General features: G+C 39.0%; 1 protein-coding gene across 2 annotated transcripts in view; it reads left to right on the forward strand.

The window, feature by feature from the left end:
- Window positions 1–24036, forward strand: part of pbx1a (pre-B-cell leukemia homeobox 1a) — a 64446-nt gene extending 40410 nt beyond the window's left edge. Inside the window, exons 3-9 of one of the 2 annotated variants that reach the window (XM_032565790.1) lie at window positions 9825–10069; window positions 13545–13735; window positions 14432–14567; window positions 15126–15285; window positions 17189–17301; window positions 18442–18531; window positions 22141–24036. In XM_032565790.1, the coding sequence (XP_032421681.1) occupies window positions 9825–10069; window positions 13545–13735; window positions 14432–14567; window positions 15126–15285; window positions 17189–17301; window positions 18442–18531; window positions 22141–22233 (1028 nt within the window). In that variant the 3' untranslated portion in view covers window positions 22234–24036. The remainder of the gene's footprint in view (window positions 1–9824; window positions 10070–13544; window positions 13736–14431; window positions 14568–15125; window positions 15286–17188; window positions 17302–18441; window positions 18532–22140) is intronic. The other variant, XM_032565791.1, reaches the window with a different exon arrangement.
- The last annotated feature ends 615 nt before the right edge of the window (window positions 24037–24651 follow it).

Consider the following 24651-nt stretch of genomic DNA (forward strand, 5'->3'; position numbering starts at 1 on the left):
TTAGATCATAGCAGACCTAAATATGGTAATCTGCGGCAAAGCTTGAAACTTGCTGATTGTTTACGCAATTTATTCTATCTGTTTGAGCCTAAGTTGAGTTGTTTGTAAAGAAAAATGGACAATTGAACCATGCAAAACCTGCAGCTGTAATTGCTGCTAAAGTTGGGGTTACAACGTATTGAATCAGGAGTTTCAACACGTGCACACCACACTTTTCAGATTTTAGTCATTGAAAAAAAAAAAAAATAATCATAGTTTTACATACTTTCTGTTGGGCTACCACATAAAAACCCAACAAGCTATACAAAAGTTTGGAGATGCATCATGACAAAATAATAAGAAAAAAAACTTTTAGGATTATGAATACTTTTACAAGGTACTGTAATGAGAGTTTTATAAAATAGAGGGAGCCACGTTTGCTCTCTGTTGATGGTCATATGGAATTCATGTTCACATGTTGTCGAGTGAAACTGAGCACAGTGAAGCAGAACTACAAGCTCTGCTGTCTATGAACGGCCATATGGCAGGTGTCCTTGCGTGCTAGCTTAAGGGAGCCTCTCTCCCCGAAATGGAGCTATTTTGTTCAGCAATGAACCTAATTCTCTATCCGCTCTATATGTTTATCAGACCCTGCCCCCATCAACTACCCATGTGTAGCAGACGTCCCACCAGATCACCTTATAGCAGGGACGGCAACTTATAACATCCCAGGCAGACCCGGTCTGCTTCCGTCATGTAGCCTCTGCCTCCTCGCTTGACGAAAAGCCCACCCCTTCTCGTGTAGCCCATGCGCCGTGCCTCCAGATGTAGCTTAATTTACTGCGACTCTGCTAATTGCTGTAATTAAGGATTAATTACTGTTAATTACCTTCGCATAAACTCATCAACAGTCAAAGAGCGGGGCCTTATGAAATGTGCCACGCACAGGAACACACACCGAGGGGACTCGAGGGGGGTTGGTTTTATCGGACCTCTTGTTTCACGGTTTGTCCTGCTCAGTGGGGACGACTTGTCGGACAACAGTTGGGGCAGGACATTAACTATCAGAGGCGATGTCCTCTGGGCTCCGAACACTTCACACATCACATCCTTACCAACTGTTGTCCAGGACAGCATCCTTATGCTGGCTGTCGTTTGACTTTGGGCTGGCATTTATTTTCTGAACAAATGAAGGAATTTGGTGCTAGTAAACTCTGAATAATCTCTGTTAATAAACTTAGACAAGCTTCTACCAGTTTGGCTCTTTGATAAGGTCGGACCTAAACTGATATTTAAAAATCACTTTCAAACTTTAAAGTATGTGGATTTTCTAAAAAAAAGGTAGAATTTTAGCCTTTCGTGAATTAAGCCTTTAGTAAAAGCAGGTGGTCATTACAACTGAGATGACAAATGATTCAGAAGTTGCAGAAGAGCACAGAAAAACTTGATTGTGTCCACCCGACGATTTTTGTTCCTGATAGCAGAAAAAGAAAAAAAATGCCCATGTCCACCTGCATGTTTCCATGAGCCGTTAAACACCCAAGACTATTGTACAATGCTTCAACCTTGGAACAAACAAAAACCAGATGTTTGCTGGGTTCTACTGCGGTTTTGTTTTTGTCCAGTTTGAAAAAATTAAAATGCTCTTCCCTGTGGTACATGTCCCTTTTTTGCACCTTTTTTTAGTAAAGTCTTAAAAACGACTGTCCTTCAAGAACAATGCTATAAAAAGTATTATACAGGCCAAGGTCTAAAGGAAATATGGAAATAAAAGGTAACTGGAATAGACACAAACATGACTGGCAGCAGAGCAGAGAAATAATTTGTTAGCTGTTTTATCTTCCGATTTTAATAAGCAGAAATTTGTGTGATGAAACTCAAAGTTGACTTTGAAGAGTTGTTATTCTGGAACAATGCTTCCAGCCAACTTCAAAGCATTAGTCCTGCAAACAAACTCCTACCTAACTAATCCACCAAATAACCAATTAACTCAACGTTAGTGTTTTTGGATAGTGAGAGGAAGCTGGATTACCCAGTGAGAACACACACCTGCACTGAGAGATCATGCAAACTTCAGACTCCAGGCCCAGGATTTGAACCCAGGACCTTCTTGCTGCCTTTTTGCTACAAACTCTGCCACATAAAACGTAAAAATATCTGAAGTAAAAACTGTTTACTCTTATTTTTGACAATTTGCATCTCAGTAAATTTTTTGTACACAATGCTATACAACTTCCTTTAGTGAACATATCAGCAGAACAAAATACAAAGAAATACTTTGACATTCGCCTATTTGCTGATAGTATTCAATCACTGAACGTATTAACGGACAAATCCGACTGCTTTCCATAACTGGAACTGATGCACAACTATGTTGTGTTCAATATCAATTTGCAGTTCTGACTTCAGAGATAAATGCATTAGTAGAAGTTAACACTTGGTTCTGCTCCATTGTCATCTTCTTCAGGTCAAACAGGGAGTTGTTTATTTTTTTCCACATTCCTGTCTTTTGAGACGTTTCTGATGAAAAGAATGCAGTATGTTTAAACTTTAAAACTCATTTTTTAGCTGTTGGTGGTTATCATTGTTAATTCATTTGTATGTATCTTGCAAAATAATTAATGTAAAGATTTCCTCTGAGTACAACTAGATAGGCAGCCCATAGACCACCAGTAATACCAGTGGTACCAGTTGCACAACCAGAACAAGTCTAGGCAGAGATGAATCCATGTGTTTATGCACCTGTCCAGTTCATAGAAGGATTATTTCAGATTGCAGGATTTAAAATTTGTCAAAATTTCCGTCGTCTGTTGGCTGTCACGTGCAAATAAAGCATGCATAAAAATTATGCTTCACTGTGAATCATTCTCCAGGTCTTAAAGAAGTGTTAGCAGTCCTTTGTGTATTTAGTGTTTGCCTTTACACAGTGACACACTCTCTCTCTTCCTCTCTTTCTCTGCTGGGATGTCTTTGTGTCTCTGCTTGCAGCCTCCTCCTCAGCTCGTGACTACTCCTCAGCTCCTCAGTTATTGAGCCACTGCTGTTCCCAGCACAGCCTGAAGCTGGTAGAAACTATACTAGCAGAGCATGAGTTTGATTCAATCAATGAGATATATATATTTTAAGACACCTTTAGAAAGACCGACTGCCAGGGGCTAATGTATCGCCCGTTTTGAATAATGAATTATTTTAATGAAGGCTTTTAAAAGGGGGTGTTTGGCGTTGGTGGCGGGGCGGTGCTCTGAATGGTCTTCTCCTCTGGCGCTGGCTGCCTCATTATCAGGCCAGCCCCTCAGGCCTCAAACTGGCCTGCTTAAGCCTCAGATGATGACGATAATTACCGTTATTAGGAGTAGCTGCAGGGGGAACTTGTTCTGAAAAACACCAAGCTGAGTTCTTCCCCTTGCTTGCTGCCGCCACCGCTGTCGCATGAGAAACCGACGATCGCCAGTCGGAGAAAGCCAGAAAGGGAAAGAGACGGAGGGGAAGCAGGACTAAAAAAAAAAAAAAAGGAGGGGATGAGGGGAGCGGCCACCAAATCCGCCTAATGTGACGCCTGTCAGCTCGTCTCCCACCAGCTGTCACCTCCCAAATGCATCGGGGTTCATTTTTTTAATTGACACCTCGCTTTCCTATTCCATTTCTATTTTTCGCCTTTCATTCTCCCTCCATCACTCTCCTCCCTCCCAGCCTGTACAGTCCACATTTCCTCATCTAGGCCTGTCTCTCTACTATTTCTTTGGTGCTTTTTTCCCCCTTGTCCTTGGTAATCCCCATCCCCTCACCACGGTGTCAGATACAACACTTCAACTCTGGCCCCTTTCTGCACATGATACTCAGATGGCTGATAAAACATAAAGCTGCTTTAGAGGCACTTTATGACTATGCCCTCGCGTACTGAAGCTGCACAGCTTCCCATAACCTTGTGACGGGAGGAGCGTTTTGGGTCTTACAATGTTTTCTCAAAGGTTTTGATTGTTTAGTAGTTACAATATCTTTATGTCACAAGCAGCCTTTATGTAAATAAGTTGAAAAATGGAAAACAGGTGTTTTTGTTCTTTGTTTGTTGTGTTTCAATAGAAGAAGAGAAATGCAGCATGTTTCTGTCATTTGTCCCTAAAGTCCTGCCTTGTTTACAATTTAACAGTTTTTTTCCCCTTAAAATGCTTTTAAAATTGAATTCCCTAAGAAGCGTTAAAGTAGACAAACACACTTTTGGTTTGACTGAGTGAAGGTCTGCTACTGGCTTTATATTTACACTCCTTGGGAATATATATTTAAGGCCACCAATTTTACTACCATAAAATTATACCAGTATGGCTTTTATTTTTCAGTTAGAGTTATCAAGCATTTCATTATAATTGTGGTACCTTCCAAGCATCAGATTGTTCTGTCTTGATGTTATTGGTTTTATTCCTGCTAGGTCAGCACATCTAGGAGATAAAAATCAGTATTTTTTCCTTTGCTTCAGAAACTGTTTTTTTTTTTTTGTTTTTTGTTTTTTTTCACAGAGCAAATGATTAGAACGCTTCTTGAAGTCTCATTAATTTTTGTATTTATGCTTTTTGCTCTTGGTGTGTTTGGGTCACTGGAAAAGTTTATATTGTTGAAACTGATTGGTAGCTGTTTAAAACCTTGATACTGTTAACCAGAAAATGCCTGTGCATATAGCTGGATAAATCAGTCTTTTACTTGTCCGTTTGTGAAGAAATGTTTAAGCTTTAAAATACCAAACTGATGCTACTGTTACTATTTACAAACATTAAAAAATATATATTTTTCAGCTGTCCCTTTTCAGCTTGATAAAAATCAAGAGCTCCAAATTTCTGTAAATTTTGATATTTTACATAAACAATATTAACAGCGGCTTGATTGGCATTCTCGGTGCTGTGAACAGAATCTGCAGGTTCTCGCCACTTTGTCGGACAGCTGCACATTGCTGCTTCTGATGAAGGCTGTGTTTTTTGGGACTGTATCGAATGCAGATGAGGACAGGAGCTGAACTCCTGGAAGGAGCCGGGGGAGGGGAAGGGGTTTGTATTAGTGATACTTGTCATGTCTGCTGTAAATCACGCTGCTTTTTTTTTTTTTTTTTTTTCTGGTTCCCAGGTTGTTGTTGTTTTGTCTCAGAATGCTGTGTGGCAGGGATGAATGGTGGTGATGTTACATTATCATGTGGCTGTCGCTTTCGCTCCTGCTGACTGCTCTGTGACAGGCCCACACAGAGAAACACGCACACACTCAGAGATTTGTGTCAGGAAGCGGGCCTGATTTATTAACTGCTGAAACCCTAGATGACGTGTGCCCACACAATCAATAGGGAGCGCAGCCACTGCCTGGTCCTCTCTGGGGTCATGTGATGTGGATAAGAAAGGACACACAAACACACACATATCTGCACCACAGGCCTGCAGAGTGTATTGCATTACTTTATTGATGGGAAATGGATCCAGTCCAGTGTTTTGCTGCCAGTTAGAGGCAGAGGGGATAAACTTTCATCAAGGCCGCCAGGGACATCACTCCTGCCTTGTTTGATTTTAAATCTGCGTAATTGTGACAGAATACTTCAGCATCATCATTTAAACATGTTTTTATTTAAACAGGCTCTCAGAGCCACATGTGGGCTCAGGACGATTTGTCAATCTGGATGAACAGTTCCTTGCAAAAACAACATACTTTTACAACTTATGTTTTGTTGCATCACAACTGCAAACTGTATTTTGTTAGGATTTTTTATGATGTACCACCAAAACGCAGCATGTGATTTTAAGGTGGAAGAAAGTAAGTCATGGGTTTCAGTTTTTTTGTTTTTTTTTTACAAATGCTTGAGAAGCATTTGTATTCAACCTTCTGAGTCAGTAATGTTGTAGCTCCACTCTTTACTGCAACCACAGGTGTGCATCGACGTCTGTGACTGAAATTGTGTCCAGTTTTTAACTAATAGTTCATTCTCAGCCAGATTAGATGGAGAGTATCAAGTCTGCCAGCAATTTTGTTTAGGGATTGACGTCATGACTTTGGCTAGACCGTTGTATGACATGACCATTGTATGACATGAGCGCCTCATTGAAGGTGTGATTATAAGTTGAGAGTTGTTGTCCTTCCCCCACGGTCACAAGTTTTTTTTTAATCTTTACCATTTGTTCTTTCTGGTTTCTCCTTGATATCTCTCCATCCATCTCCCTATAAGCTCTTACCAGTTGCCCTCGCATCATGACATCATGACATCATGATGCTCCCCCCGCCATGTTGGACTGTGTGCTTAGAATGATGTGAAGTCTTAGTTTTCCACCACACATGCCGTTTTGCACTCAAGTCCACAACTCTTCCTTTCACATCTTTGCTGTGTCCCTTGCACTTGCAAAAAAACACGGTTCTTCTTCTTGCTTTGTTTCAACATTGGCTTTCCTCTTGTCGCTGTGGCTTTCATGAGGCTGGATGCTAAGTGCACAACTAAATTTGACACATTTTCCCATCCTTAGTTGTGGATGTATGCAGCTCCTTTGCAGTTGTGCCATTAAAATTTCTCCACATTTTTAACCTTAACTTAGTTGTTGTGCGATTTATACTGAGACGAGGGGACTCTGACTACTATTTAGGTGACTTCAAAAACCACTTTGTTACACTGGAGTTAAAGAGGCACGCCACACTTTTCAGATTTTATTAGAAAATGCCTTGAGGTTTGTGATTGTAATGACAAAACCTGTAAGACTTTAAGGGTTATAAATATTCTCACAAAGTACAGAAAATGTCATTTGTTCTGAACCATATATCTGGGTAACATGTTTTGTATTTGTCTGTATGTGTCCGGGCGCACTTCAACTCCCCCCTTTATGAGTGGGTGCCTTGATCGCTGTGTTTATTTACAATCTTAACACTACGCCCCGGCTGTGCCTGTTGTTTGCAAACAGGCAGCAGTGGACACGAGCCAGCTCTTAAGGAAATAAAACAGGAGCAGGAATTCATTTTATCAGTAAATAAACAAAAGGCTTATTCTTAGAGGCCCATTTATTATTCAGGAAGCCGCTCCGGAGCTGTTTATGTTTCTTTTCTTTCTTTTTTTTTTGTTAACGCTTCTGCCTTTTTTGGGTTTGGCTGCCCACATCTCTAGAAAAGGAATTTAACAAGAGTATAGCACAAATGAAAAGGAGAGAAAAAGCGAGGTAAGGGGGGTTGGTGATGGAGAGGGGAATTGTGTCCTCTCATTGTTCAATTAAGCCTGTCAGTAATGATCAAGATGAGATGATGGCCATCTTCCTTTTATAGATACTAATCAGAGACTGATGAAGTAAGAGAACCCTCCTCCCCCCATCCTTTCCTCCTCTTCGTCGCGACAATAGACTATAAAATGTGTATTAAAGGTTTTTGGTGTTATTGTGCCGTACATGATTTATAGTAATAGAGGCCACTTCCCACTGTCAGGTGATTACGTTAATGTATAGTCCGTGGTTGCAAAGTTCACAGCGAAGCACTCCGACTGGCATTGAGGTCTAATCGATTTCATTGCTATTACTGAACAGGAATAAATAAAGCTGATGGCTGTGGTTAGGGTAATTATGCCACAGCACAGTGGATTGTTTGATTTTCCTTATTAATTGTATTTATTTAATCCATTTCATGCTTTTAGTTGTGCACTCAGGGAGTTGGAGGGAATGAATAAATCACTCTTAGGCTCATTAGATTCCCCCTCTGGTTGGGATGCTGTGACTGTTTTGTCAGAATCAAATTGGCGAGTGTTATAATTTCCCGCCGGTGTGATTCACATGAAAAATTTCCAGATATCCATCTACTGTCGTGCACGCAAACAGACACACACACACACACACGCCCCCACACACGCGTCTGCTCCCCATCTGAACTCCTGACCTTTTCCAGCCGTCTGATGGCCATTGACATTTGCCTCTTGAGCGGAGCTTGCTCACGTTTCGGAGCTGATGGGAATGGATGATGTTATTGCTGGAGGAGAAAAAGGGAGGGAAAGGAGAAAAAGGAGGAGGGGGTTGGCGAGATGAAAAGAGGTGGGAGCTCCCCGTGCCGGCCCTGGAATCCATCTGGACCCCCTACTCGGCAGAAAGGTCACAGGGCGACCGAGCCTTACATCCTCCTTACAAAGGAGCCGTCGCCGCGACCTGAGCCTGTTCAGCTGCAATATGGCTCTGCTGCTCTGTCACACATCCTGCCATTCACCCTCACTGTCTACACACATCAGACAGGAGACATGCGGAGTGTACTCTGGCACTAGGAGAGATGCATTGTTAAAAAGTGTGGCGTCTTTGTCCTTGAAGACAGTGGCTGGAATGGAGGGCTGCACCTGGTCGGCTGTTGTCTGCGTCTCAGAGGAAAGGAGGATGCTCAGCTTCTTTACCGAGGGAGCCTTCTGGTGGCTGAAACAGGCAGGACAGCAACAATTTCCAGAGGTGGTAGAACACCTGCCTGCTTAAATCGTGCAGATAAATAGAACGGTGTCTGTACCTTGTTATTATTTGCAAGAAATTGCAGAGCCATATTAATCGTGATGCATTTTAGTTTGATCCATTTTTACCTTTTGTTCAAAACTATTTGTAAATAAACTGCTACACCAGGTTACCTTGGAAACAGAAAAGTGCTCTTCAGATCGTCATAGAAATAGAGGTCTGTTTTTCTAATTAGAAACAATTTGTGATATTGTTAAAAAAGTGATAAACAACAAAACCTGCCATTTTAAAGGACTTCGCCATGAAATAATAAAACAGGAATCAATAGCATAAAAAGATTTATGTGTATGAGGAGAGGCAGTGTCAAACTGCAAGCAGGGCATTGCTGTAACCAGGGGTTTGCTAAAAAAAATATCACCAAAATCACATTTTATACTGTCATTAGCTTCCTATTTTATCATTTACTCCAGCTAGCTTGGCTTACACATGTATTTCCTAACATGTCGATTGTCTTAACAGTGACATTTCCAAAAGACTGCCAACATTTTTAAGTCCAGCACAATACTTAACAGACTGAGGTTGAAAGCTTGCAGTGCAGCTGCAGTCCAGTTTGTTATACATCGTCCAGCTTTCTTGTTATCTGCTACAAGGCTTGCTCTTATTGAAAATATAGATTCAGAATCCATAATCTAGGTGTGGCCATTAAGGGCAAATGATAGTCCATCCAAGTGGCCAAATATGATTGGTCACATGTTTTGTCATGTAAAAATAAACATTGAAGCCTACCACTGCATCAAACCTCTCCCTTGTGATTAAAATTTTGTACACATGGATGTTGAAAAAAGTGATTTGAAAATCTACTACATCTCATAACTTAAGAGAATCAGTATTTGATAACTGGGTAATAAGATTACATTAATGGCTTCTGATTAAGTTTAAACTGATTACCACTCTGCTCTTGCACGGTATCTGTATCTATACAGTTTACCTTTTAATACTTACATCATGTTCTGTAGTTATTTAATTCTGTCTTCCTTACTCTATTATAGCTATGTGCTTTTAATCAACTACAATGCATCATGCATGCCGTATTAACGTGTTTTCTGCTAAAACCCATCAGCTGAAGACTAAATGCAGAGTGTACATACAGAGAGAAAAAGATGAGCTCTCGTTAAAGGGTTGTGTTCATTTTAAATGAATTTATAGATCGAATTGATGAAATTTTTTTCCTTTTTATGGTCTTGCAGACTCTGAAGCTGCAGATTTTTATAGCACAGGCTTGAACTTTAATAATGACAGTCATATTTCAGCAAGTTCAGCCTGGAGCTTGCAACAGCAGGGACAGTTTTTTTTTTTTATGTGCATAAAACTCTTGCAGTTCAGTTGAAGATGTGTGTTTAAAGTCATGTTCATTGTGTCTGTCCTCTGCAGTGCTCAGTATCCGCGGCGCCCAGGAGGAGGAGCCTCCAGATCCCCAGCTGATGCGACTGGACAACATGCTTCTGGCAGAGGGTGTGGCCGGACCGGAGAAAGGTGGCGGGTCTGCGGCCGCGGCTGCCGCTGCTGCGGCCACCGGCGGCGTCGGTGCAGATAACTCTGCAGAACACTCCGACTACCGGGCCAAGCTGTCTCAGATCCGACAAATCTACCACACGGAGCTGGAGAAGTACGAACAGGTGGGAAATAGTGATCTCAGTGTTTATTACATGATGAAAACACAACAAGGGTTCACGCATCCTGAAAGGTCTTTCAGACTCACTTCATTTTCATTTATACTGCTGTTTTACTTCAACATATGCAATCTTTGCTACATATATTCTGGAGAGAATCACATTAACACATCAGATATCATTTGCTCTGTTCACTTAAGGTAATAAACAAGCATGTAAGCTTCAGTTAATAAGATTATCTACCATGTTGATGATGCTTTAATCCATTTATTTTAAAAAATACCCTCCCAACCTTTGTAAGAACTTGTTTATTTAAACTTTTATTCTTAGCCTCTGAAGCAGATGCAAAATTAATGTTGATGTAACGTTTGATGGTTCTGCATACATTTTTTTTTAAATGTCTCAAATGTAATGGCAGTATAACAGACTCTAGTGTTGCATCAATTTTGAAAGCAATGGAAGGAAGAATCATCTGCTATAGATAAACACAGTGATTATTGCATAAATATTTGTTTAAGTCTTTACTGAACTCATGAAAAAGAAACTAATGTATCCAATCTCCTTTTAACTAAACAAAAGACGTTTTTGTAGGAGGGAAGATTTATGTTCTTCTTTTATATCGAGTGTCAAATGTTAAAACATCTGAAGCATTATTTAAATGGATAGAGGAAACCCTGTAATAAACATAATTAAATATACATGTTATAAATCATTTACTTTGACCTTTTTTGCTATGTGACTGTTGGTCAACTTGCCTCTATATTTGTATGGGCAAAAAATTAAGACAAAGTCTTAGGACCTAAACATATACTAAATGCCACACCATGTAGACTTGTTGGGCAGCTTTCGTTAACTTTAGAGGGCACCAGGTGGTTAGAGCAAATGCACTATATATATACAGAGTCCAATGTTTGTGGGTTCTCTTCAGGTACTCTGGCTCCCTCCCAGAGTCTAAAAGCACTATTGTGATGGGGTGTGTGTGCGTGTGCATGGCTGTGTGTCTCTGTAGTCCTTGGAGCTAGGCAACACCCCCCCCCTGCATAGACAAGTGGATGCAGACAATGGAAAAATGGCTCTTCGTCCACTGACTTTCTTTTCCTTGACTGATTTTTAGCTATGACTAATGTATTAGGGTGTTTTTATTGTGTAATACAAGCACAAACCATGTGAAGACAGGAAGCAATTAGCCCTGCCAAAAGCATTTATCACACATTTACCCTTCCTCACACAGGAAGGCTAAACGTGTGAAAGAAATCTGCTGCTGAATCTGCCTCACTGGCTAAAAATGATACCATTTTTAGTTCAGGCAATTAAAATCAAAAGTTTCAAGGTACATTATCCACTGCCAATTGCTTCATCTTGAGAAGGTGTGAATTTAACAAAATTGGACTTGAAATGAGGGACCTGAATAGTAATATAATAGCTAACAGGTATTACAAAGCTATACTGTACATTGTAGGAATCCATTAAAGATTGGTTTAATTCAGTAAAATCCTGCGAGTTTAATGCCATCGATGAAAAATTCCAACTTAGATTGGCAATCATTATTAAAATGTAGTTGCTTTCAGATTTCTTCTGTTAGGGCTTTTTTGTCCCACTTAAGCCATCAAAAATACTTTTAATCTCAACGATAACTTGATGAAATACAAAATTCTGTTTCCAAATAATGATTTCAAACCAAACTGGCACAGGTCATGTCTAAACATTATTAAATTAACTGTGACTCAGTTTCATGAGCAACATCCAAGAGAATGGATAGAATCGTTTAAATAATGCCTGTCTGACAACATAAAGTAGGTTAACAGCATTATCCACAAATGGAGAAAACATCTAGGGAGCCTTCCCAGAAATTCACTGGTTGTCTAAAATTGCTTCAACATAGCATCAACAATTTATCCAGGAGGGAACAAAAGAATCCACAACAACCAGCCAGGACACTAATCTGTGCCACAACAGCAAGTTTATCTCTGGATTGCTTAAAAAAAAGCGAAATGAAGTTTTCTAGATGCCATGGTCCAAGTGTTTGCCTCAGATTGATTGAGATGTCGTCACATGATCTTAAAAGGCAATTTTTGCTTAAATATCCTCCGATGTGCCTAAAGATTTTGGAAGCATTTGTGAAAAATATTCTACAGTGATGTGGAAAAACATGTTGCCAGTTACAAGTTGTAGCTGGATGTTACGTTTAGAGAGCAATTGGAATTTTTTTTCTCTTGCAAGAACATAGAATTTGCTTAAACATTTGAATGTAGCAAAAGAAAAACAGAAGAGATCTGTAAGGAAGCAATTATGGCACAGGCTGTCTTTCATTTAAAATATAATCATCTTTGAAAGTTCTTTAAAAGTTACATTTATTTGTCTGAAACTGGCAGAAACCCTGTTGTCCTCCATGAACAAAAAACCACATGCTGCAACTTTCAACTACTGTAATAATATAACGTACATTATTTTAAGGCTTTTTACACATTTTTACTTGATGAGAGGGCATTCAGCGTGGCAAGTCCTGTAACTGTTGTAGTGTCCAAAACTGGTCTCCCCTCTTTCTGTGCTGTAGGCCGGGACAAAAGTCCCATCTTCGGGTCTAAATAGATAGTTCACGTAAACAATGGATGCACTGTGGAGCTCATTTTCTCTGTATAACAGTGGGATGCTTTTGAAATGAGAACTCGCAGGACAACTCATGACAAGCCAAGCTTTTAGCGACGCTATCTTTAGCAGGCAAGCAGCCATTATATCAGTCACACACCAGCTCTCCTCCAAAGACTGTAACGTCTTGTCATTCCCTTGGAAGTCAAAGCGTTTCTGGGTTTGTCATCTTCTCCGAGGAAGGCTAGTCATCGCTAACTGTCACAGTCGATATACACCTGAGCATTTTTGTGTCACCGCGCTATGTACACCCTGCGTTGGTATGAGTGAGTAGTGTCTTGCCGCGTGTGTGTGCAAGCAGAACGGCTGCTCGCCGGATCACTCTGACTGACGTAACCCTGGTGTTGACAAGCAACAGACACCTTGACTCTGAATGCAGTCATATCCAGTGACTGATTCAGACACAGACAGAGGTAGACGGAAAGATGGAGTGAGAAGAGAGGGAGACAGTTTAAACCTCTTGAACGTGAACGGGACTGAAAGCCTGCTGTCATTTTACATTTCTCCTCACTTGTCACATCTTCTCTTCCATTGAAGAGAAGTGCTTTTAATATTCAGAGCACCACAAGTATTACTGCCTGCCGCTGTATGACTCCGCTGCCACATTTGTTTGCCTTGGAACATGGCGCTGTGTCTGCTGCTTTAATTTAGACTATTCTTATTACCTCTAACACCACTGCTGTTTCACTGTCAGCGCTGCCCGCGTGAATTCGGGGCCAGTCGGGCGACCGCGCAGCCTCTCCAGAATCCAATTTCACCCCTTTGTTCTGTCTGAAGCTGTCGAGCCTCTGTGATAGTTATTTCTCTTATGAATCCTGTCTGTCTGTTCATTCAGGCGTGCAATGAGTTCACCACCCATGTGATGAACCTGCTGAGGGAGCAGTCTCGAACACGACCCATCTCGCCCAAGGAGATTGAGCGCATGGTCAGCATCATCCACCGCAAATTCAGCTCCATTCAGATGCAGCTGAAGCAGAGCACTTGCGAGGCCGTCATGATCCTGCGCTCACGCTTTCTTGATGCCAGGTCTGTGTGTGTCATTATGATTTAGTACATGCAAAATCTGCTCCTATTTTCTAATGGAATATGTATTTTTAGGGGCTTCAACAAGAATATGGGTTTATTTCTAGCTTTACATTTATTGATGGATTACTTTTTCTCTCTTTTTCTTTATTTTTCCAAATTTGTTTTTTTATGAGATGCCAAATGACAACCAATGTCACCATAAAGCACTTCAAGGCAAACTATAGCCAATGTATATAATAAAATTATGTCCAAATTCATATCTATCAATCAGCTTTATTAATCCCAAACAGAAATCACATAGAAGCAGACATAAGGAAAGTGCACCGGAAGGTAAATAAACACTGCTAAGCACAGACACATTGAGAAATGAGAAGTTTCTATGAGAAAGACAGTTTAAGTGAGTACAAACAGCTAATGGTACCAACACCCGGCTAAACTCTGATGCAGTGAACCAAAAATACTTTTTGGGGGAAAATAAAAGCAGAGTACACAAAATCTTTTTGACACAATCCTGTTGCAATGTAATTGCAAATAACCATTTCAAATAATCTATAGATAGAGTAGTAATGGATCAGTCGCAAAGCATTTTTTTAAAAAAACTTATTAGTTTTTCAAGAGATTAAAATAGTTTAATAACTTCTTTGTAATACAGATATTCTTCTAAGTTTTCTTACATTTATTCTTATTTCTTTCCAGACGAAAGAGGAGGAACTTCAACAAACAGGCGACAGAGATCCTGAACGAGTATTTTTACTCCCACCTCAGTAACCCTTATCCAAGCGAGGAGGCAAAAGAAGAGCTGGCCAAGAAGTGCGGCATCACCGTGTCACAGGTAACCAGAAAGACTTACTACATGACTTACTACATTTCCTTTCATGTTGGAATCATAATGCTTCAGTGGACTGCTGTTAATTTTAAGCTGAATTTACTCCTGGGGAAAGAAGTAATTCAGATACAACAATTTGTATTTATAGCAGCAGTTGTTGACTAAAATATTTTATTCAGTATAGGAGATGTTATCAAAATGACCTGTTTACCTGTGATCAAGAAAAGAAAAACATTAAATTAGAATCATTTGAAAATAATTAAATTATTTTAGTTTACGTATTTAACATTTTGGAAATATGGACGGTGTATTTTTAAGCAAATAGTGATCAAAACAAATGGATCAGGATGATGTTACTTTGTTTGCAGATAAGTCTTTTTGAATACATCTACAAATTTACATGTTTTATTATCTAGTTCTGTATTAGATGATGACATTGTATCAAATGATATTTTTAACAAAATTGCTCCTGTAATTTATTTTTAGAACATGAAGAGAGGGAGTGTTTTAATACTTCAAGTTATCTTTCCGCACTCTCACTGACACTCTCTGCTGTTGTAACAGGTATCAAACTGGTTTGGGAATAAGAGAATCCGATACAAGAAAAACATTGGCAAGTTCCAAGAAGAGGCCAACATGTACGCAGCCAGGACTGCAGTCAACGCCACCAGTGTGTCGGCTCACGGCAGTCAGGCCAACTCGCCGTCAACTCCCAACTCAGCAGGTGAGCTTCAGAGTCACATTTCACAGTATTTTGCTTTAGTAAAAAAGAAGTGCTGCTGATTTGCAAGCCTGTTTTTCTATGTATGGGAGAGAATATGGATGCAGAGTTTGTACTCTCACACTGAAACCACAGCTCAACCACAGTTTTGGTCTTTGCTTCTGTTTAGACTGACGCAGTGGCTCTTCTCTCCTTTACTAACCCAGATTTGCCTTGGCTTTCTTGTCCGTCATTGCAACACTTCTCATTCTGCTCTGCCTTTACAGTCTGTCTCATTTTCTGTCTCATTTTCTGTCTCCCTCTCTGCGTTATTGACCTCTCGGTCTCGTGGACGTTAATTTTTTCCTGCCTCCTGTCCGGTTGACCTCATGTATGCCATTAAGCCGCTCTAAGGGCAAGCGGAGTCTTTTGTCATATAGAGACTTTGCAACTGTATTGGATTAGGACCGGGCGTTGAAATCAAGTTACCTGATGCTCTCTTTACATCTGGGGAGCTGGGGTCCATTAAAGAACGAAGAAGATTCTTTGGGTCTTCCTGCACATCAATTATTACTTCCTTAATGAAACACTAGCAGCATAGACATTTAACAGTAATATAATCTGGAAGCCTTGTTTTAACTTAAACAGTTTAGCAATGACGATCTGTCTCGTTGTTGTTGTTGGTGGATGTTTTTCTTTACCTACTGACCTACAGCGCCTGTCATGGGCAATTTTGTTGAAAACTATTTTTTATCTACAGTACTGTTAAAGATTTGTTCTGCTGTTTTAGTTTTTTGGGGGGGTTTTTTTATCACAGTTAAATGCAGTTTTCCAATGATTATTTTATTTATTAATGCTTAACAAAGGTAAACAAACCAACCTGGCTCTGTTTCAAAAAGTGATTAATAACTGCCCTTAACTACATTGAGTTCAGTGGCCTGATTACTGCCAGACCTGTAGAATCACAAAGTCACTCAAATAAAACCTGACAATGTGAAGTAAGCAGGAAGATGTTTTGTAATGTTTAATGCTAAACAAGGCAGCCAATTACATGGCTTGTGTTGTTGGTTAGTCTCCAATTAACAAAGTTACACAGAAAAACTTAAAGTAAAAGGATCAAAGTCTGTCATTTCATCTGGACATATCAAACAACATTTCTGAATTTTCAGGTGATCTAATCACATTTATTTATTTAAATTCACTAATGAAATAAATATATGTGTTTTTTTTTTTTACATATTTAGCCCATTTCATAAGATAAATCTGTGCTTTTTACAAAACAGTAAGAAAGGTTGTAAAAGAAAAGTCATTTTAAACTATTTGAAAAATAATAGGAGGTAATATGAAAATCCCTGAAAGTTCCCTCAAGATTTTATTTTTATCTCTTGATATTTAAATCCTCTCTCAGGGGTTATCTATGTACTTCAACTTTTTGTTGACATTATTTGAAAGTTTTCATTAAAATTTTGAAAGCACAATTTTATATGCTTTTATTGTGCCAAACACCCACAGTTTATATTCAAGTCCCATTCAAACTGTTACTGCCAGATAATTACAAATGCTTGACGGTAGTTGTTGCTGCCATACATGCCATAGTCAGTAATCCATTTTATTAATTTTTCACACAGGGCTAGGTTGGTTTGGATAGCTTTTTCCCTTAATGAATGAGATAATGACATGAAAACTGTTTTTTGGATCTACTTGGTTAATCTTTGATATTATAACTGTTTTGATGATCTGAAACATTTAAAGTGACAAAGACCAAAAACAAGGAAGCTGTAAGGTTTACTCAGCTCTGTCCCATCCTCTCAGACTAACCAACTTAATGCTGTTTTGCTTGAGCATGATCATTTTAACTCCTTTCTCTGTGCCTTTCTTCTCTTTCCCTATGCTTTCTGTCTTCCTCCATGCCTCTCTGTATTCTCAGGTTCTGCTGGCTCTTTTAACATGTCAAACTCCGGAGACTTGTTCATGAGTGTGCAGTCCCTCAATGGGGACTCGTACCAAGGGGGGCAGGTTGGGGCCAACATACAGTCGCAGGTAGGCGAAAACTGATCAAATTTCCTGAGACTTTGTTCAGTCGTTGACCAGTCTGGGGGTGCCCACGTTAGTTTGACCTACACACTGAGTCCGAGGTTGCCCTTAGCCTCCAGCGGTGCATTAATGTAGCAGCATTGTCAAGCAGCTGAATAGACGACGGCAGACAGTTTTGGAAACGTTGCAAGACTCATCAGCACTCCTGACACGGGTTCACATAGCCACTGGTGCACTGTGGCTCTGTGACCTTGCCCAAGTGGACAGTTATGACCATTACAGTGTTACAACTTTCACAACAGATTAAGAAATCAGCACCCACGGTGGTATATTTTTGTAGTTTTGATGCTTTTAGCATCGTTTGCACCACTTCTTTTCAGTTCTGATCAGCTCTGCAAATGCTTTAGGTCACTCATAAATATGCAAAGGGGACAAGCCTTAAATGAGATAAGGATGTCTTCTGGCCTTGCCTTTATATTAAACATTAAAAAGTTAGGCATTTTATAATGAAGCAAGAAGCTATGCACATCTTAGAGTGAAATTAAGCTTTTACTTCTTGATTTAATGTAAGAATCAAGAATCAACCATTATCAACTGAGCAATGGCCATCATCGTCTCAACTACATTATCCTAGCAAAGTCTTATCTTTTGTTTTACTAACATGATATTCCACTGAATTTTTTTTAACCCATAATAGGGATTGCAGAGTTCTTATTTTCTTATTTAAAAAATCATGAATAGCAAATCTTTTCTCGCAATTTGATACGATTCAAAGTGAAAGATAAAACTGGCAGATAAGCTTGAACACCACAGGTTACCTGACAGTTCTGACAGACGCCTTCGCAGATAGCGAAGCGAACTCACTGCAGTCTGCATGCAACTGCTAATTTCTGACACTGATGACTTATTTACCAACAGCTACAAATGCTTTAATATTTGGTTTCACTCTATTATTTTGTCCTTTTGCTTTCCTCCATTGCAGAGCTTGTATTAGCAGCCAGATCATTCAGATTCATTGTTTGCAACCTTTTCTTGTTTATGATAGCCTTTTATTATCAGAGTGACCTTTCCTTGCACATCGCTGTCTTTATTGTACAGAGCTATTGTCTGACCGGGCCCTTTTGTCTGTGTCCCCCGCTGTTCCAGGTGGATACCCTTCGCCATGTTATCAGCCAGACCGGAGGATACAGTGACAGCCTCGCAGCCAGCCAGATGTACAGTCCGCAGGGCATCAACGTAAGACCTGTAACCAATCTCCCTCTGTTCTTCCTGACATACCCTTTGCTGTTCTGCTCTGAAATGATTCCTTTGTGGCAGGATGTGCATGATAGTGTTCAAATCTGGGTGCATATTGTGATAAGGTACCAGGCAGATCCTCCTAGACTGTTTGACATCAGACAGAAGAAGAACAAAGAACTCAACTCCCTCACCAATGATAATTTCTCAAAGAGTCACTAAATTTGCTTCTCTAAAAAAAGTATAGATATACAGTATATACATATATGTTGCTGAATCTGAGACGAACCTTTTAATCAGTCAATCAAAAATTGGAACTAGCAACCTATGACTACTTTCTGGACTACAGCGCCGGATTGAGCGGGACGCTCAGCACTGGAGGCTACGTGTTAGCGTGCAGATCCACGGCGACAGGCTGCGCAGGGGGTTGACCAGAATCGATACGACAGTCTCAGGGACAGAAAGAGCGGGGCTTTGGGCGAACAGTCCAAGCACATTGGCCAGATCAGTCATCCACAGGAACAGCAGCACTGACAGCCAAGCCTGCAACATGCCTCCTGCTAAAATAGGAGTGCTAATACATCCAACTTGCTGCAACACGCAACAGGCTGGATATTGTGCTGTTAAATGTAAAATGGGCTGTGAGTCATATAATGTAATCTGAGACTATCTTCACACAAGAAATTTGGTGTCTGTATGAGAACAACAAGTAAAACTTGGTTTATAATATTTACAAAAATACTTTAAAAATGTTTAACATGCAGCAATTATTCTCACTGCTGCAAAATAATAAAACATATTTATGATGACAGTTATAATTATGCTTTATCCATCATTATTATTTGTTGTAATTTGAATTCTGATACATAGACTTAAATTAATATGTCGAACACCTTCTGAATTGAGTAGGTGTTATTGTGCAGAATACTGTCACACAAATGCAACAAGCTGGTTGTAGCTGGTTTATTAACTGGGCTGTCTGAATTGACTGAGCCTGCAAATAGCTAACACTCATCACTTGTAGCTTACCCACTTTTTTTTTAGTTCATTTAAAAATGTAATTTCCAGACACTTTTCAGCTGTACTTTTAAAACACTGTTACTGTATGACCAATTACTCTCATTTATGTAGAGTAAGAGTGAAAAATGTGCAGAAGTCTTTTATTCAGATAGTTGACTGGCAGTGCACAGCAACATATACTGGGGTCTGGTCTACTTTATGCTCCATAAAGCCACTCTGGCTTTTGTTTTGTGACATGGTTTTGAAAGGAGTGACATTTCAACAAATTAGAAACTGTAACTTTCTAAAACCTTAAAACAGTTTGATACTAGCCTGATCCCATATACACATGAACAAGTAATTACAAACAAGTTATTAATGTTGTGTCTCCTTTTATTTTATTATTTTGTATGCACAATCCAGAAAGTGGCTATAGGTACGTAAAATATCATCTTTTGTTGGCAAATAAAAGAGGACAGCTGAGACAGTAGTTAAAGATTGATGCATAAATGTGGACGGTCTTATATATTTTCATTTTTGATTGGATTTAAAACTTCCTCTATCAAAAAACCTGCTACATATTTTTTATCTATTGTAATCCTTAGAAGAAAATGTAACTAATAAATCCAAATCCAATTTAGCCAGACACCTGCGCGCAGCAAGGAAAAGCATCTGTATCTAAGACTTTAATATCAAAATAAAAGTTTAGATAAACACCAAAAAATAAGAACACTTTAAACAAAAAATGCTTGCATAGCTTGTATGAATGAGGTTTTATATTTATAGAGCTAAATTTGTGGGTTTTTTGCTCTGTACAATTTACTGACTGAGCTCTGGTGGCTCACCTCTCTCTCTTTATCCTTGAACAGCAATTACACCCCCTTAAATTGCTGGTGGGTGTCGCCTCCCTTGCAGACTGGAAATGTGTTTTTTTTTTTTATTCTTTTTCTCTCTGAATGAGATGACAGACGCTCTTTACGCAAAATAACAGGGTTTGGAAATAAGAGGCTGCCAAAGCACATTTCCAGCGCTCACTAATAGCGTAGAAATTGCAATTAATGTCCTAAATGGTCCTTAGTCGACCTTTTTGTCGCGATTTGAGATGGCTTCCATTTTTAAAGAGCTGAATTTTATTGTGATAATTTATTCTTTTATCCAGCATCTCGGGGGTATATTCAAGATACATGAAAGCTCTGTGTATTCTGTGTTTCATCTCCTCTGTTTATCTCACATTAAGTCAGTTGCGTGAAAAGGAAAATGAGAGAAGTGGCACAGAAATATTTTTTAAAGCTTCTTAGCATTTCAGTGATCTGCTGTAGACGAAGTCTTTCATGCTGACATTAAAGTTGAGGATTTACCTCTTGAAAATACTGACAGGAATCACAATCTGCTGAATCTGAGAGAATTTTCCCTAAAGTTATTCCTAAAAATGCAGGCATGTCTCCATTTTTATGGTATTTTACGGTGGGACTAAAATAAACTTTAAATTTGTGAGTTTTAAATTCCATCTTATATATATTTATGAAGTGCTTCTTGTATGCTTTGTATGTTTTTAACATTGTCTATGTACTTTACGTTGTTTTTGTATGTTTGAAATGTCTGGCTGTAAAATAAATATCCTTTCTGGGGGACAATAACGATATTGACTTTGCCACAAAGGAATCAACTTTGTGCATAAATTTCACATATTCTACTTTAATAATAAAAATATATGATGCTTAATTTCTGAAGGAAAAATGTAAAGAAACCTGTCAAGCCTCGCTAAGCATTTCAACGTTGGTGCTGCAGTGCACTTATGAATGTTGCGGGAACCAATTAGGAAGCAGTCCCATTCCCTGCTGAGGTGAAAACTGTCAGAGTTGGCGATCAGAAGCGAGCTTCATCTAATTTCAGTATTTCCGACATAGCTGGTAGCTGGTAGCTGGTGGCGCAGTCACACTAAAGGCCCGTCTTATCTTTTATCTGTTATATTATATCCCTGTAGAGAGCGACTAAGAAAACATCTAGTATTCTTATACATCAGTTCAGAGAGAGCCTGTTGAATCTATTTTTTTTTTATTTTAGATTCTGTCTGAACAATTGTTCCTCAAGTTTTAGTTAATAACACTCTCCATTTGTGCCTAAGTGTTTTAGCAACAAACATGAGCAGAAACAGTAGAAGTCATGGTTGGCAATATCCAATATACTGTATATACCATATTCAAATTAGCTGCAGATGTAATGCAGAAAAATTGCTATAAAGTAGTTGTTAAAAATGCTGTCTGTATAACAAGGAAATTGTATATTTCTGAGAATATGTGAACAGTAAAACACAAAATAATCTTCTGTTTTAGGAATCCATAGCAATCTTTTCTTTCTTTCTTCTTTTCTTTCTTTTTTCCTTGATTATTTTTAGTAGATTTTGCATTTAAAACTTGACCTGCTAAATGATAAAGTTATTCAATCAATATTGTAAGTAAATTTCTGAATGGGTTGAAAAGAACACAAATCTCTGAAAATTTACATGAAATATGGGTGGCAATACCTGTTCTTTGTCACCTTTTGTTTCCTGTGTTTGTGTCTTTTGTTTCCAAGTTTTCACTGTGCTCTTTTCTTCTCTTGCATTCACAGACAAACGGCGGCTGGCAAGATGCTCCGACTCCTTCGTCAGTGACATCGCCCACAGAAGGACCCGGGAGCGTCCATTCAGATACTTCCAACTGAATATCTCCATCTCCACACCTCATCCCCGAAGAATAAAACAAAACATGAACGAACGTTGCTCCTCACAGTGTTAAAACTAAGGAATTCACTTCCCATATTTCGGCGAGGTCCTGTGAAATCCTAGCCCTGAACGAAAAATGTTTCTCAGCCTATAACAACAGACTTTTGGGATACAAATTTCAGTTTCACAAGAAAAATCCAATAACATTTCAATCAGCAGCTTTCACATAATAATCAGAGGGCTGGGGTTCCTTATTCACTTGTAATGTTTTCACTCAATATGATGAGATGATCAAATAAAGTAGATGAATAAAACCATTGGTTTAACTGAAAATACTTCATTCTACCTCTCAGCCACTAAGAAGAGTAAAAAAAAATGTCGGTGACCATTATTTGTTTTTGTAAAAATGAAACTTTTGTCTTTGCAAACAAGAGGCACATCTTCTTACATTTTGTTGTCTCTCACCTACTCTATGGTACGCCATTTAGACTTAAATATTGCTCAGTTGTTTACAATGTGTGCTCGATAAAAGTATGTTCATCCGCCCCCTCTGTCTCCGGCAAGTCAAAACTGAGTTCTGTCAGGAGATTTTACCTCTAAGGGAACCCTGTGAAGTATGTTATCTGTAAAACAATAAAATAAATACTTGTCATCAAAACAGACAAGCTTGACATCGTTCATTAAGATGCAAGGGATATCAGCAGAAACTCTTTCACGCAGTCTTGACTTTGCTTCTGCAGCACATTGGTACAAAGGCAGATGCAAACAAAAAAAGTCTGCAGTACTGTAAAGCTCTTGTTCTTTTTAAAATCTCCGAGAACATCTTTTCACATTACGTTTTGCTGTCTTCTCTGTCTGATGATACCAAAATGCTCACATAACCAAATCAAAACCTTTACATGTCATGTAGCGTGTTATTTCATCAAATATTTACTGCGTTATTTCTTTGTCAGCTCATCTACATGGCTCCTTTATTTTAAAAAAATTAAAAAGTGGTGCATTGAGGAGACTAAAATATACATTTCAACAAGAAAAAAATTGTCATAATTGTTTGTAATATATTTTTTAATACACAGAGACACAATCCACTGATACAGGAACATCTTTATGTTAACAGAGTTTTCCAGGCAGTTTTTTCACACGGTGGATCCTTCTTCCTGACTCTAAAGCACAGCTCTGGAGCCGCTCCGAGCATTAAGTCACTGATTATCATTACATAAAGAAGTATGACCTACGGCTCAGCTGATGGACATGTAAAGAAGAGTGCATTCCCATTTTGTTGAACTACGCCTTCTGGAGCCCATTCACCTTTGGTGGATTACATGATTCAGCAGGTACTTTAGCAAAACTAAAAACAAACATGAAGTTCATTCTGACATTTATGAACAAATGTTAATCATTAAACATCAGAGATTGAACATGATATTATGTCCAATAATTGTGTTTTATAAGCAGCCCAACCTTGTTTATAGTTATTTTTTATGTTGTGTGACTTATACTTTTGTATTTGATTTTATTGGCATGCTACTTTTTTTTTTCTTTTGGTCCTCTGTTTTTGTGATTTAGCTCATGAACTTTCGACATGTGTTTATGTGCACCTGTTGTGCTTGACTTGCCTTGTTGCAAAGGGTTTTCAACACATTAAAATAATATGTACTACAGTGCAGGTATAGAACTGCTTCTTTTTCTTTCTATGCTTAGTCCTCATGATGAAATGAGGATGTTTCTCGTAAGCGCTTCATTGTTTCTAGAAATGTCTTCTTTCACATGCAAAATGATTGAAGTAAATGGGTATGCAGACAGTCTTCTGAAAGCATTTTCTTTAATGAATGTGCAGTCTCAGGTGCTGAGTTCAAAGACAGTACATTGGTAGCATCCCACTTGTACAACTGTAAGTCTTGTCATGAAATTTTGGGAGCAGTTGGACAACTTTGTGGGAGCCGTTTAGAGATGGTCCCTTCCTGTCCCAACATGTCTGTGCATGAGTGCACGAAGCAAGGTCTACAAAGAAAATGGATGAGCAAGTTTGATGTGGACAAACTTGACTGGCCTGCACAGTCCTGACCTCAAACTAATCAAAAACCTTTGGGATGAAATAGAGCAGACACTGTGAGTCAGGCCTTTTAATCCAACAATCTGGTCATAAATTTGTATAAACACAATCCTACAAAATCTTGCTTCCTAGAAGAGATTAAGCTGTTATAGCTTCTTATATTAAACACAACGTATTAAGAATGGAATGCCACAAAATTAATATGTGTACTTATGAAGGCACATTTTCAGCAAGTATGGTGTTTATTATCAGGCACTACAACACTTCAACTGAAATACACTAAAAACAATGGAAATATTGGAGTACGCTTGTGAAGCTTTCATAGCGGGGCTATGATATCATTCTTTTAAAGTGAAAGGCTGGC

The sequence above is a fragment of the Xiphophorus hellerii genome, chromosome 6 (assembly GCF_003331165.1).
Source record: "Xiphophorus hellerii strain 12219 chromosome 6, Xiphophorus_hellerii-4.1, whole genome shotgun sequence".
Lineage (NCBI taxonomy): Eukaryota > Metazoa > Chordata > Actinopteri > Cyprinodontiformes > Poeciliidae > Xiphophorus > Xiphophorus hellerii.